General features: G+C 47.6%; 1 protein-coding gene across 1 annotated transcript in view; it reads left to right on the forward strand.

The window, feature by feature from the left end:
• The window catches only part of DGKD (diacylglycerol kinase delta), a gene marked incomplete at its 5' end in the record, with an annotated part of 114,170 nt that overhangs the window by 76,002 nt on the left and 22,581 nt on the right, over window positions 1-15,587 (forward strand). The window contains 8 exons of the mRNA XM_081095372.1: window positions 5,701-5,805; window positions 6,065-6,197; window positions 7,496-7,602; window positions 7,919-8,044; window positions 8,170-8,272; window positions 9,036-9,198; window positions 12,012-12,120; window positions 15,183-15,322. Coding sequence (XP_080951498.1) covers window positions 5,701-5,805; window positions 6,065-6,197; window positions 7,496-7,602; window positions 7,919-8,044; window positions 8,170-8,272; window positions 9,036-9,198; window positions 12,012-12,120; window positions 15,183-15,322 — 986 coding nt within the window. The remainder of the gene's footprint in view (window positions 1-5,700; window positions 5,806-6,064; window positions 6,198-7,495; window positions 7,603-7,918; window positions 8,045-8,169; window positions 8,273-9,035; window positions 9,199-12,011; window positions 12,121-15,182; window positions 15,323-15,587) is intronic.

The raw sequence follows: 15,587 nt of genomic DNA on the forward strand, positions 1-15,587 counted from the left end.
AGGACGATGCTCCAACCAATTGAACTACACTGGCCAGGGCATACCGGTTTTATCTTGATCAATATTTGAGTCATTTCCAATCTTTTATTTTTACTATGAATATTGCCATGAAAAACTGTGTATATATATTGTATGTCACTTCGCATGAGGCATATTTGTAGTGTAAATTTATAGAAGCACTGTTGATAAGACAAAGATTTGTATTTTAAAGTTCGCTAGATTTCACCCTGTGTTCTCCATAGGAGGTGTATTAATTCATGCCCCCAATATAGCAGGTTACCAGACTAGTCTCTCTCTGGGAGATTAAAAATAAAGGTGTGCCCCAGCTGGTTTTGCTCAGTGAATAGAGAGCGTCTGCCTGTGGACTGAAGGGTTCCGGGTTCCATTCTGGTCAAGGGTACATGCCTGGGTTGCAGGCTTGATCACCAGTAGCGGGTGTGCAGGAAGCGGCCGATCAATGGTTCTCTGTTATCATTGATGTTTCTGTCTCTCTCTCCTCTCTTCCTCTCTGAAATCAATAAAAATATATTTAAAGAAGAAAAAAAAGTGTCTCATAATTTTAATTTGCATTTATTTTGTAAGATTGAGCATTTCTCATGTATTCAAGATCCATTTCTAACACTTTAATATTTAATTTCTAACATTAAAAAAATAGCTCTGCCAGTCTCTCATATTCATTTATACTTCTGTCTTCTTTTGCTTCAGCATAGTAGAATTCATCATGTTACTGCGGTAGCCGTGGTGGGTCATTCTCGTCCTGTACTAATCTGAATATCACTGTGTTTCAGTGTGTCCACTTCACAGTGCTGAGTGTTTGGGTGTGTGCAGTGCAGGCCTGTGAAGAGTAGTGCTGCTGTATTTGATGAGGATGGCACATTTGTATTGCTGTTGTGTATGTGGATGGAGTTCCCGAGCCATGGGGTGAATATAAAGTCAGCTTTACTGTTTTCCACAGTAATTGCAACAAAGCGCCTTCCCACCAGCATGTGAGAGTTCAGGGTGTTCCGCATCCTCACCAATCCTGGATATCTGTCTTGTTAGTGTGCCACCTTGTGAACATGCCGGGTTTTAATTTTCATTTTCCAGATGACGTGTGAAGTGGAGCACCTTTCCATGTGCCTTTCTGGCCATTTGTGAAACAACTGTGATGAAATAATGGTTCAAGTTTTTGTTCATTTTTTTTCTTAGTTGGTCTGCTTTTTTTCTTACTGATTTTTAAATGCTTTTACATCAGGATTCCAGCAGGAGTAAGAATTAAAGTCCACTAACTGCTCTTCTAGCTTGCCTCAGGGAATTATGTGAGAAATGCTTTTTACCATTTCTCTCTTTCCCCTTCCTTTCTGTTTCCCTCTGTCTCTTGTCCTTCCAGCTTCAAGGCCTGGGGTGTGCTTTCTCTCAAGCTTGTGGGTTTCCATGTAGCTGTCTTGCTCTGTGGTACTACTCTGCTCCTTCCCTTGGTATCAAGTCTGCTTATTCCAGCCATGGACCCTGGCCCGCTGAGTCTGGGATGTCACTGACTTGTCCTGTCACATTCACGGTATTACCCTGGTTTTAATTTGCATTTAAATTTTAAGTTGATTTAGTTATGTGAGCCATTTTTTTACGTTACAACTTTGCTTGAAAAATATAGACCAAAAACATTCTTTGGTCTGCAAAGCTTTTCCTGTGTGAAAGCTCGATTTTAGGGATAGTCCTAGCTTTCTCGTACCATCTTTAGTTTCTAGGAGTTATGGTATTGGCTGCAGTCCAAACGAAGGGACACTCTTATTATTCCTTAGAGTGTCTCCTCTAAATCCTGCCTTCTTTTGGTGATGTGGTGAGCAGCCAGGAGGGAATCACCTGAAGGTCTCTTCCAGCACCTGCTTCTCTCCTGGGTCCTGTCCTGGCTGCTCTGTTCCCAAATCAAGGGACTGAATAGGGAGCCCTGCCCAAGACATCTCTCTTAGAAAGCCTCTCACTTCCCTTTCCTTCCGAGGAGGCCCTCCCAGCCTACCTGTCTCACTCTCAGTCCTGGGTATCTGAGGTGTGCAGACTGCTCCCTGGTGTCTGGGAGGCTTCTCATGGGCTGGAAGGCGATTAGGGATAAGGAGAGGAGTCATGCCTGGTCCGTGGGTGGCTAAGAACTATGAATTCTGTCTCAGGTGGCAGAGTGTGACCAGACAGAGGCAGAGACTGATTTGTGTGTGTGTGTGAATCCTCTCCTGAGGATATTTTTTCCGTTGCTTTTCAGAGAGTGTAGAGGAGGAGGGGGACGGGGAGGGGGGGAGGGAGAGAGAGAAACAGAGAAACATCAGTGTGAGAGACACATCGACTGGTTGCCTTCCACACACACCCTGCTGAAACTGATTTTTATTTAGTGGGTGGGAGTCTTCTCTGATGATTCTCGTAATCTGGGAGGTGGACTCTTGGCCCCAGAATGGCCTCAGAAAGGTGGGTCCACAGGGAAGAGCCTGAAATAGCACTGAGAGTGACAGTGGGACGTGCTTACACGTGAGTACTGTTCTCAGCACTTCCGGGTTCCCGCCTAGAACCTCACAACAGCCTGGTATGTGTCCTCACCATTAGTAGCCCCAGTTTTCAGATGAGCAGATGGAGGCACAGAGAGGGGAAGCACCTGTTCCAAGTTGCACAGCTTGTGAGGGCTTTGGACTCAGGATGTGTCCTGAACACTGTGTGTTGGGTCCCATGCTTGGTTCTGTCCACATTTGGTTCCATTTAATCTCATAACAGCCCTGTCAGTTAGCTTTTATCACCCCCATTTCCAGAAGAGAAAATAAGACAGTCTTCCCACGTGTCCTAGCCAGTCAGTGGCCAGGTCTGAGGCTTCCATCAGGCACAAGTGTTTCTTGAAATAGCTGAAAACCAGGTTCTTAGACATTTATCTGTTGGTCAGTGTTTACTCCCTGTAAATAACTGCACAGATTGAGGAAATGACATCATTTATCATTTGTTCCATTAAGTCACCATCTTTAAACATAACAGTTTGTCTGTAACTTGCTGTCCAGTGGTGCTAGTGCCCACGAAGCTATTCCAGTAACCCCCCTCCTTCCTTCGGCATGTGGGCGAGGGAGGGCCCAAAGGTCCACCTGCTCCGACCACAGAGCTGAGTTCTGGAATAACATGCACACTTGATCTTGTACAGGTTGTCACGGGAGTAGTGGAAATAAGGCTTAAAATAGAACAGGACATGAAAAATCTCATTGTTCTCTTCTGTAAATACCTTATTGCATAACCCCCAATAAAATCCCCAAGTTATGCAAAATAAATTGTATTATCTTTTTGAAATTGTATTTATTATACTGATAAAAATGTTCAAATATTAAAACTCACCCCGGAGTGAGTAAAAAGAAGTGTTTGCTGAGATTTTATAGTTACTGATGAAAAGTCCTGAAGCACTGACCCAAGGCCTTGTCTATTGCCCAGCTGTCTTATGGCCTTTTCTGACCACCCTCCAAAGCACCCATCAGCCCCATTCCCATGATCTGCTTTGTCCTCATGGCACATGTCAGTTTCTGAAATGTCGTTTTTGCCTGGGGTGAGTTCTTTGTGAACAGGAACCTTGGCTTGTCATGGTCTTTGAGACACTCAGCAGGAGTTTGCTGGGTGGATGGGTAGGTTCAGTGCTGGGATATAGGCTATATGTGGTGCTTTTGAAGCTTCAGAGACAGTGGCTCCCCCCCCCCCCCCCGCCCCCCGGAGGGCACTCACTTCTCCAGTCTTCTGTTTTCTGTCTTTCAGGCTCCCTTCACCTTCCTCTAGCTTCGCCTCTTTCTACACCCAGCCTGGCCCCCTTCGTGTAGTTATCCCAGTTACCCTGGTTACCTAAAAGAATCAACAGTACCCTGCATCTGTGACTCACTTCTGATTATCCTCTTCTCTGGTTAAGCTTTGTGGGTAGTTTATGGAAATCACAGAAGAGATAATCTACAAAACAGCAGAAATCCAGAAGTTAAATAACATACTTCATTGGTGAGCCCCTGGGAAAGCTGCCATTTCTCTAATACTTCAGATGGGAATGCAGAATGGCACAGCCCCTGCAGAAGGGAATTTGGCAATAGCTACAAAATTACATATGCATTTACTCTGTCACCCAATACACTGGTACATATGAAAAGATCTGTGTAAAGGCTGTGCATTTCGGCACTTTTGACATGCCAAAGGCTTTTCAACAACATAATACCCATTAATAGGGAACGGGTTGAACAGACTGGGTACGGCTACAAGAAAGACCAAGGAAACACTGCATGCTGCTGAGGAGTGAGGGCGGGGCCTTATACTCAGAGGGAAAAGCAGAGGAGAAGGGCGTCTGTGGTGTGCTACTGCTTCTGAAGGGAATTGTGCTCACACATGTATTAGCACATACCTTACACATGGAATGATAAACCGTAGTTTCGTTTATTTATTTTTAGGGCTCCTTTGGCATAGGGAGGGAACCAGGATGGAAGGAACAGATACAAAGCTAGACTTTTGAATGTACTGTATTTTGTAGATTTGACTTTGGAACCATGTAGATACTTTACGTCATTATAAAACAAAATTAAGTGAAAGGCTGTAACTTTAAAAAATTTTAATAGACATGGCCAGTTTTTCTTTTCCCACCCTTTTTTAAAAATAATTTTTTAAAACTGTATTTTTATTTATTTCAGAGAGGAAGGGAGAAGGAGGGGAGAGAGAAAAACATCAGTGATAAGAGAGAATCATTGATTGGCTGCCTCCTCCATGCCCCATACTGGGGATCGAGCCCACAAACTGGGCATGCGCCCCTGATCGGAATTGAACCTGGGACCCTTCAGTCCATAAGCTGACATCTATCGGCCAAACCAGCTAGGGCCAGTTTTTCTCTATAAAGTTTATATGCTGTTTACCTCCTGTCAGTGCTTCAGGAGAACTCTTCCTCCCCCCCCCCCCCCCCCCCCACACACACACCCCATATCTTTGAAAACACTGGATTATCATCTTTTAAAACTTTGCCAATTAGGTGAAAATAATTTGTTATTTTCATTTGCATCCCCTGATGGCTAGAGTGGTTAATCAAGCATCTTTTTATTTGTTTATTAGCCATTTTGTATTTCTTCTGTGAAATGTAAATTTATAGCCTTTTTTTCTGTAAGAAAGATTTATTCTGTTGGTATATAAAGACTATTTTATATGTTGTGGATATAATTTCTAGTTGTTGATTATTACCAGGTTCAGTTATGTTGCTCAGGCCCTGCATGCAGTAGCTGGCTGTTATTCCATTGTCATGTATTCAAAGGTTTTGTGTGAGAACACTTACATGTGGTACATATGAAATGCCCACCCTGTTCTTTGAGTAACTTGGACCAGACTGTCCCTGAACTATGTCAGTGCAGGATGTCACCCCATGAGCGATTTAGAACAATAACAGCTGTTTCTATTCCTTTAAAAATTTTTTCCTATGGCTTATTACTGTGCCTGAGTAGTAAGTAGATCATAAGTGTCCACTTAAGTTGATTTTTAGTGAATGTATAACCTAAATATGATTGTCTTTTGGTTTGAGATTGTTCTTGTTTTTCAGTGATTCATGATAACCATTTTTATGCTCTGTTCAATTGAGTATTTGAATGAAGCAGTTATTTTTCACTAAAATATATATGGTGAAAGTAGGCTTTTAAGATGTTTCTATAGTTGTTAGCATTTGTATTTTGTTCATAGATTTGTTGAATATGTTCCTTTCTTTAGGTTATCACTCCATGTAGGAAACTCATCCTGTGTGCTGACAACAGGAAGGAAATGGAAGATTGGATCGCAGCGCTGAAGACTGTCCAGAACAGGGAGCATTTTGAGGTAGAAAGGAACTCTTCTTGTTGCCCTTTCCTTAGTTGCTGCTGTCTGGGTGTCCCTCACGTGTGGGTCGTACAGCTCTGGACTTGCGTTCTCAGCATGGTCCTTGTAAACTAAGGTCGCCCCATCGTACTGCGACCCTGTCTTTTATAACCTTCCTCCTCTCCTCCTCTGGATACTTTATTGATTCCTGTTTAAGTTACCACATTTAAGAATGTCAGAGGTTCACCTTCTCTTTGCTGCCTTTATTTTCTTCTTCCAGCCGACCCAGTACAGCATGGACCACTTCTCAGGGATGCACAATTGGTACGCCTGTTCCCACGCGAGGCCGACCTATTGCAACGTGTGCCGTGAGGCTCTATCTGGGGTCACGTCCCATGGACTGTCCTGTGAAGGTGTGGACGATGTGTTATCTGCTTGGAAAGGTGGTCTGACCCTGAGGTCCAACTGTAGTCACCCCACATCTTTAGGAGTGAAGTGATTGCTGTGACCCCATGCTTATTTATTGTGCCTACTGAGGAGTCTTTGATAAGTTCTTTTTTATAGTAATGGGTCAAAGGAAAGAAGGGAGGCAGTAATAAGGAGACATGGAGAAGAAAGTAGAGGCCACGGAAGGAAAGAGTTGAAACTGTCAGCCCCAGTGTAGTTAAACCCCCTCTTGGGGTGAATTGGGCTGTGGATAAATGGATTGAAAGTTGTCTTCTAGATCTAGAGGGCAGGGTTCCAGTGTTTGGGCAGGATCAGAGAAAGGCAAACTGTCTTCCTCGGGCCAGATCCCACCTGTCCCCTGTTTCTGTGCAGCTTGCGAGATTAAAAAGGGTTTTACATTTAAAAAAGAATGTTTTTACTGATTTTAGAGAGTAAGGGAGAGGGATAGAGAAATAGAAACATTGATGAGAGAGAAACATAATTTGTCCACCTCTCACATGCCCCCCACTAGGAATCCAGCCGGCAACTCGGGCATCTTCCCTGACTAGGAATCAAACCCACAGTCTCTTGGTTTGTGGGTCAACATTCAACCAACTGAGCCACCACTGACTGGGCTGGTTTTACATTTTTATTTTTATTTTTATTATTTTTAAAGATATATTTTATTGATATTTTACAGAGAGGAAGGGAGAGGGATAGAGAGTTAGAAACATCAATGAGAGAGAAACATAGATCAGTGGCCTCCTGCACACCTCCCACTGGGGATGTGCCCGCAACCAAGGTACATGCCCTTGACCGGAATCGAACCTGGGACCTTTCAGTCCGCAGGCCGACGCTCTATCCACTGAACCAAACCGGTTAGGGCTGGTTTTACATTTTTAAATGGTTGGAAAAAGTCAAAAGAAGATGACTATTTTGTGACGCAGGAAGTCATGGAATGGACATTTCAGTGTCCATATGTGAAGCATGGTTCATGGTGGTCCTTGGGCTGCAGGGGCAGGGTGAGCAGTTGGGATAGAGACTGAACTGGTTACTCTCTGGCCCTTTCCAGAAGGTCTGCCGACTCCTGGCTATACTGGGTGTCTAGTCTCACCGAGATCAGTCCCTATCTATGTCTCAGTAGTTAGATCATAACACAGGGAGTGCTGTCTGTTTGTTCCAACTGTCCAGGAGGCTTGGGCATTTCCACTGGACCAACTCCTCAAGCACAGGAAGCAGCTGCCATGATTGAGGCTTGAAGGTTCATGTGTTCATTCTCTCACAGTGTGCAAGTTCAAGGCCCACAAACGGTGTGCTGTGCGTGCAACCAATAACTGCAAGTGGACCACACTGGCCTCCATCGGGAAGGACATCATTGAGGATGAGGACGGGGTACGCAAAGGGGCACTGGTCAAACTATTGTGGCTCTCCTCTCCCTCAGTTCTCTTCCTTGAGGTTTTGAGTTGCTCCCACTCTGCATTTGGGGGCTCACTGTGGGCTTTTGTGCTGCCGAGTTCTGTCCAGTCCCTGTGAGTCATGCTGTGCCCGGGGTAGGAGTGTGGGTGGGACAACCCTGTTCTCCCTCTGCTTGTGGTGAGAAAAGTGTCTTGGTTGAAGTCATTTTGGAGCATCTTTGCCCAAGGTCTTCTGTGCCCCTGTGTGGGGTGCTGGGACATGTCCCTAGTGCATGTCTCTGCTTGGTCTGCAGATCGCCATGCCTCACCAGTGGCTCGAAGGAAATCTACCTGTGAGTGCCAAGTGCACGGTGTGTGACAAGACCTGTGGCAGCGTGCTGCGTCTGCAGGACTGGCGCTGCCTGTGGTGCAAGGCCATGGTGAGTGAGCGTGGCCCTCCTGAACCCTGTCAGTTCCTCAGTGGGAACAGCCCATTCCTCCTGCAACTGTAGGCCGTATTTGAAGGAGGCTGTGACCCCTTGTGATGCATGGATTCTTGTTCCAGGTACACACGGCGTGTAAGGAATCCTTAGTGACCAAGTGCCCCCTGGGCCTGTGTAAAGTGTCGGTCATCCCTCCCACAGCTCTCAACAGCATCGATTCCGATGGTGGGTACAAGGCTCTCTCCTGGCCTGCCCCGTTCCTCATGCTCTCCCTCGTGCATTCTCCTTCCTCACTCTAAAAGGCTCTGTTGGTGATTTTGAGATGTGGTGGGGAAGAGGTCAGACCCAGCCATCAGGGGAGAGGACTTATGTACAAAGGTGGTAAATGGTGTCCTGATGGCCACTGGGCAGGCTTAGAACTCAAGGCTGGTACCTTGGTTAAAGGTGATGGATCCAGGAGGCTGTGAGTAGACACCAAGTCAAAGACTTGTGTCTGTCTCTGCTGTGAGCCATTGAAATCATGTGCTACGTCAGCTGGTCTCCATCTAGCAGCAGGTATTAAGTAGCACGTGATTCCATGCTGTTGGCACTTGTCCAGAGCATGTTTGATGATGCATATTAGTGAGTCAAGCATGGCAAACCCTCTGGCCACGAGTTTGACATGCTTGTAGTAGTGTTTGTTGGAAAGGTGGGAAACGGGCCTATATCCGGGAGGAAATCAGCTCTTCAGAATAAGAGCAAGAGTGAAAGAGCAGTGCGGTGCCCCTTCTTTCTGAAATTTAGAATCCTTGTAAATATGAAGTCAGACTGGATGGGCACTCACTCTCTTCTGTAGGGATAGTGGCGATGTGGACATATGCTGATTAACTCTTGCTGGTTCTGTGTAAGTTACAGGGCCCTCGGGTGATTACTTCTTACAGGATCAGGCATGCCCATCTGTCTTTCATGGCTTTGAGTCTTCCTCTGCCCTTTTCCGTTCTCAATCCAGGCTTCTGGAAGGCCACATGTCCTCCGTCCTGCACAAGCCCCTTGTTAGTCTTCGTCAATTCAAAAAGTGGGGACAACCAGGGCGTGAAGTTCCTCAGAAGATTCAAACAGCTGCTGAACCCTGCCCAGGTTTTTGACCTCATGAACGGAGGGCCACACCTCGGGTAAGCTTGTAAAATAGATCTTTCTTGGAGTTAAAACGTTTTTTGAAGATAATGCATGTTTATTACTAAGAGATTCAAACATACATTTTTAAATAGGAAATAAAGGCCGTGTTTCTTGAATCACCCCCTCGTTCCCCAAATTCTACTCGCAGAGGTACCCACTCAATAGTTAATAGAGTTGGGTGTCCTTCCAATTTTCAAATGTGTATTTCAGGCGTGCACACACACTTTTGAACTGAATGTGGTGCGTTGTTGCCTGGCATTGTGCAGTATACTGTTTAAGGGTGTCAGCATGCAATAGGGTGGGCGTTTTCTGATGTCAGTGGTTACAGACTTGCTTTGTGGCTTTCAGTGGCTGCTTAGTATTGGGGAGGCATTCCTCCAAGGAGGCCAAACAAGAGAGTTTTCATTTTGGAGGCACAAGAAGATGCTCACCTTGCAGGTGCAGTGACACATGCAGACGTGCGAGGGCCCAAGTAGCTGGAGAGCTGATGTGTCTTCTTCCTAGTTTTGTGCATACTATAGGTTTGTAAAAACATTTGCTTCTGTGAATTTTGTCGTTTGAACTAACTCCTTCCTCATTTGGAAGCAGCAGTTCAAGGTCGGCGCCCTAAGCCTCCTAGCTTGTGAGGGGATGGATCATCCAGAGTATTTGTAGTGGGAATTGCTTGGGGGCCTGTTCTCTGGTTTGTGTTTTCTGGGAGGGTGCTGTGTTTGGAGCAGGGGCTGATGTAACAGGAGCTTCGGGGAGGGGAGAGGATGTGCACATACCCCCAGGGCCTGATGTGGGGGTGTTCCCATGGCAGCTGCTGCTGGAGAAAAGTCCCATGGCAACTTTCTAGCCTGCTCCCTCCAGGCAGCACTCCCGAGATGTAGATAGGCGGACTCAGTTAACTGAATGACGCAGGAGCATATTCACCCCTGGGTTTAGAAAGGAGTCTTTTTAGTTAAAAAATGGGGCCAGTGCTCTGGCCGGGTGGCTCAGTCAATTGGAGCATTGTCCCATACACCAAAAAAGGTTGTGGGTTCAATCCCCGGTCAGGGAACATACCTAGGTTTTGGGTTTGATCCCTGGTTGGGGTGCATATGGGAGGCAACCTATTGATGTTTCTCTCTTTCTCTCTCTCTGAAAGCAATAGACATATCCTCAGGTGAGGATTAAAAAATAGGGGGGGGGGGGGAAGGCGGGACAGTGAAGGGATCAGACAGCCCTTGTCCTGATATACTAAACAGGTAGCGAGGCACCGAGAGTGTTGGACGAATGCTGTGGAATGGCTTTGGACAGGGAACTTGAGAGGAACCAAATATTCCTTGGCTGCATGCAGACCCGTGTTTGGGGTGGTGTTGTGTAGGAGATGGGGCCCCACAAAGGCACAGGGGCAGTTGTTTTAGAAAACTCTTATTTCTGGGAAGCAGCTTCTATCTCACATTTTATAAATAAACTTAGGCACACTGTTTCATTTTCTTGATTCCTGCCCTTGATGTGTCACCTGTCCTTGGAGAGCAGGAGGCCTGGGAGAGGTCAGTGTTCTCAGAGAAGCACCCTGACAGTCAGAGGCAGCCTTGCTGCTTCAGAACCTCACCTATGTTTATTCCCTAAGTCACGTGCATCCCTCATTCCCTTTTGTCTTTCCAGGATGTCCTCTGGCTCAGATTCAGCTAGATGGAAGGCCTACTAAGGTGGGCCCCTGCCTGCCGGGAGTGCAGCACATGGACACATAGTCAAGGTTACATGACAGCGTGTCTGTCACCATGACAGGGAGGCATGCAGATGCTGTGGGAACCCACAGGAGGAGTTTATAAATCAAATTGGGGTTTCTCAGTTTCTCCCTGAGCCAGTGTTTGAGGAGAATTGGTGTCATGGGGGGAGGGAGGTTTGGAGCCTGTTGGGCAGAAGGTACTGTGTGTGCCAAGAGGTGAGAAGACAGTGGGATGTCAGCTGCTGGCCAGGGAGGGTTGTGGGTGCTGGCCGAGAGGTTGGAACCTTTCCTGTAAACAAGTGGCAACTAGTTAAAGTGAGACACTGGACAAGACTTGTTTTGGGAAGATCATACTGGTAGCAGTCAGGTATTCGCAGGAGACGTGAGCTAGGAAGAAGGCTCTTGTAGTGATTATGAGAGACGCAATGGTGGACGGGACAGCGGGGTCTGGTCTGGTGACTGTTTTGATGGTAGCTCTGCTCTTTTCCCAGGAGGGGAACCTAGGACACCCGAGTGACTCTTTTGGTAGACAAGTGCAAGTGTTGTCCTTCAGGAAAGCCTGGAGGTCATGGTTTAGGGTCACTCAGGGTCATCGGCATATGTGTGGTCTCTGAAGCCAAAACTTGGATCAGGCCACTCAGGAAGTGGGTGAGGAGTGAGCAGAGGGGGACACTGCATGCGAGGGGCAGGTGACCATGAGGAGCTCGGGAAGCAGATGGAGGTGGGTTACGTGGGGAGGAGGGATGGGTCACATCACCTGGGAGGATGCAGTGGCCCAGCGGGAAGGTAAAGTGGACATAATTGTGCTTCTTGGGCTCCTCAGCTGCCCATGCAGGTTCTGGCTGCGTGTGAGGACTAGGCAAGTGGGGCGTGGGGACTAGGCGAGGGGGTAATGGGCACAGAGGCCTTGGGTGGGTGGCTTTTGCTCTCAGGTGCCCAGTGGCCCCAGCAGGCTGAGTCTGAGCACCTGGGCTCTGCCTCTGACAGACTTAATCACAGGGAAGGTGCAAGGTCGGCCTGAGGGCCACAGAAGGGGCCCTCGCCCAGGACTAACTGGCCATCATTTGTCATTTAGAATGCACCTCATCTCATTACATTCTCTTTTCTTTGCAGCTTACGCTTATTCCAGAAGTTTGATACATTCCGGATTCTGGTTTGTGGTGGGGATGGCAGTGTTGGCTGGGTCCTCTCCGAAATCGACAGCCTCAATCTTCACAAACAGGTGCCTGAATGTGGAGGAGCCCAGCCCTGGGAATGGGGCGGTGGGGGGGTGATGTCACAGTTAGAGAGAAGCTGGGCTGTCTTGGTGACACTCCATGTCCCCTTGGAGTACTGTTCTCAGGCAGGGGTCAGCTAAGGTCTGGAAGGGAAGAGCTGGTAGCTCGATAGCATCATGGGGCCGGGGGCTGGGGCTGGGGCTGGGCTGTGACAGGGGAACAGGAACTTCACAGTTAGAAGTAAAGGTATGACCTTTTTGTCTACTTAGTTGGGCAAAACGAATAAGATGAACAATGGACAGGTGTGGGAAAGGACACTTTTGTGGCATCAGGAAATGAGATTGTGCAGTCTGGAAGGACAGCAGTGTGGCAGTACAGATCAGAGTCTAAAGGTTGGATGCTCTTTGAAAGAGCATAGTTGGGAAAGGGTCTCTATGATTTTCACCAGTAGTCGTTATGAATGCCCAGGTAGGGGATCATCAGTGGGGTGAGTGAGCTAGCTCAGCGCAGAGCTTTGACAGGTGGAAACCACCCGCAGATCTCCACTTACTGCCAGGGGGCGAGTGCAAGATGCCACAACATGCTGATTTAGAAAGTGCAGGCACGGAACAGCATGGGTGATACGAGTCTGTTGTTGATAGAGCGAGGTCCAAGGAAGCCTAACTGTGACTTGCAGTTCCAGTAAGTCTATTTCTGTCCCTTCCTGCTCTCCCGGGTATGTCTTATTTTTATTTCTTCACTACTGGTGAAATCAAACATCTCAACCGTGAATTTTTTTTTCTTTTTCTTTTTTCAATATGTTTTTATTGATTTCAGAGAGGAAGAGAGAGGGAGAGAGAGAGATAGAAACATCAATGATGAGGGAATCATTGATTGGTTGCCTCCTGTGCGCCCAACCTGGGCATATGCCATGACCAGGAATCAAACCATCACCTCCTGGTTCACAGGTCGATGCTCAACCACTGAGCCTTGCCATTTGGGCTAACCATGACTTTTTAAGTGAGTTACCTGTTTATGTTCCTTGCCTACATTTCAATTGGGGTATTTGCCTTTTAAAAAATTAAAAATATTTTAATTTTTAAGGATTATTGTCATTAGGGATGTAAACTCTTTGTTGGTGACATTTTTTCCGTTTGTCATTTGCTTTCAACATACTTTTTTCCAGATCTTCGACCTGACTCTCAGGTGGGGTGGACTGTTTTTAGGCATTTTTTAGCCTCGGGCACTAAAATTTTGTTGGAAGTTGGACAGTGAACTCTCCAGCAAGGCCACTTGCTCAGGAAAGAGAATGCTGCCCTCTAGTGGTAAAGTTAGAGCACTACACTTAGGTCCTGTGTTCTGTTGACTTCCAGGATGATCTACAAGTTTGTCACTAATCAGGAAGGCAGGTTTCATCCACTCAGCTGAGTTCAGTGAACACTATCTCCTTTGGCTTCTCTGTGGCACTTGATTCTCTGGTCAGCCACCTTTCCCCTAGCTTTCCTCGGTGTTTCTCGTCTTCCTGGCTGCCCCTTCCCACCTCAAGCCCAACATTTCCAGCACTGAGCATACCACTCAGCCCTGCCCGCCCCCCTTTCTTTCCTTAGAGTCTGAAAATTATCATCCACCAGACGTCCAAGCCGGAGATTTGGCAGTTGGTCATTCTTGATTCTTCCCTTGCCCTCCCTCCTCATTTCTACTTAGTTGCTAGACTCAGTCCTGCCACCCCAGAGTGTCTAAGCTAGCCCCTGTGTGCTGCTGCCCACCCTCCCCGGACTTTCACCATGGGCAGTTCTTTGGTGGCCCCTTGTCTTTAGGACAAAGTCCAGACTTCGTAACACAGCTTGCTAGGGTCCCAGTTGGGCTCCCTCTTCCTTTTCTGCTTCTCTGGTTCACAGGTTGACACTCAACCATGGAGCCATGCTGGCTGGCTCTTCTCTGCTTCTCTGACTTTTTCCTCACTACCCTCCTCTTGATGGCACTCTGACGTGGCAGGGGCCACCTCTCGAGCTGGACCATTACTGTCACCGCCACTGCTTGTGCCTTTTCTTTCAGGTCCCAGGGAGCCAGTGCCAGGACCTCTCCACCTAGTGCCTGGGCTCCCGGTCCTCACCCTCCAGCTTGCTGTCCCCGCAGGGTGGCAGGGCCTCCCTTGTGCTGGAGCAGGTGACCACTGGCCACCCTGCACCCTGCATGCAGACCATGGAGGTGGAGAGGTCTCGCAGCCAGTGTCTAGGGAGCTTCCTGAGGACTGACTGCCTGTGGTGGGAGCTCTGGGGTGGGAATTCCAAGGGGAGGGTTGAGACCTGAGCAGTGCAGGGGGGGGTGGTCTCTCTGGGGAATAGCATGTAGAGGTATGTTGGCTGAGCACTGGGTGTGCTTGAGTTTTGTGACCGGATGTCCTGGTGCCTGTTCTGATGGGACTTAGAAGCCACTGCCGATGTTTTTAGAGGACTAAGATGACACTAGTGGTGTCTTTAGAAGATGAGCTTGGCTTCAGTGAGTCAGATTTAGTGGATGGAGGGACAGGCGGCGGGAGTTACAGAATCATTCTTCAGGGGTTCAGACACTCAACAGTCAGAGACAGGACTGTGGCCATAGCTGTAAAATGGGAGGGGAAGGGATTTGGGAAATGTAGATCAGAGAGGTACTAGAGCAGCGGTTCTCAACCTGTGGGTCGCGACCCCTTTGGTGGTCGAACAACCCTTTCATAGGGGTCGCCTAAGACCATCCTGCATATCAGATATTTACATGACGATTCATAACAGTAGCAACATTACAGTTATGAAGTAGCAACGAAAATTATTTTATGGTTGGGGGTCACCACAGCATGAGGAACTGTATTTAAAGGGCCAGAAGGTTGAGAACCACTGTACTAGAGGGTAGTCAAAATGTAGCAACATGTGAGATGCAGCTTGTGGGAGAGGGAGGACTTTTCTGTGGGATTAGAAAGGCCTTGGGCTCTGTGGCTCTGCCTGGGATGGAAGCCCCACCCCTTTTGGAGCAGGTCTCTTCCACTGAGTTCAGCCACCATTGTCAGCAAAGAGGAGGGGGCTCAATACTGTATCTTCCCACTGTGTTCTGCCAGTGTCAGCTGGGAGTGCTGCCCCTGGGCACAGGGAATGACCTGGCTCGCGTGTTAGGCTGGGGCTCGGCCTGTGACGATGACACCCAGCTCCCGCAGATCCTGGAGAAGCTGGAAAGAGCCAGCACCAAGATGCTGGACAGGTGAGTGGGGCGCATTCTCGTGCTGCACCACAGGAGCTGGTTGGAGACAGGTCACCTCGACCAGCTGTTCTTACCTGGGGTCCCTGCGAACCATAGGCCTTTTACAAATAGTTGTAAAAATTTGACCTGAGCCGGAATTCGTTTTTCCTGGGAGTTAAGTTTTGACCAGGGTTATGAAAAAGATAACAGACAGGTTATGAACTGAGTGCTGAGGGCTTCTCTTGAGGCCAAGCCTGATCCACTGGGCTGTTAAAGAAGGTGGCTC

This window comes from Myotis nattereri, assembly GCF_964212035.1.
Source record: "Myotis nattereri genome assembly, chromosome: 7".
Classification (NCBI taxonomy): domain Eukaryota; kingdom Metazoa; phylum Chordata; class Mammalia; order Chiroptera; family Vespertilionidae; genus Myotis; species Myotis nattereri.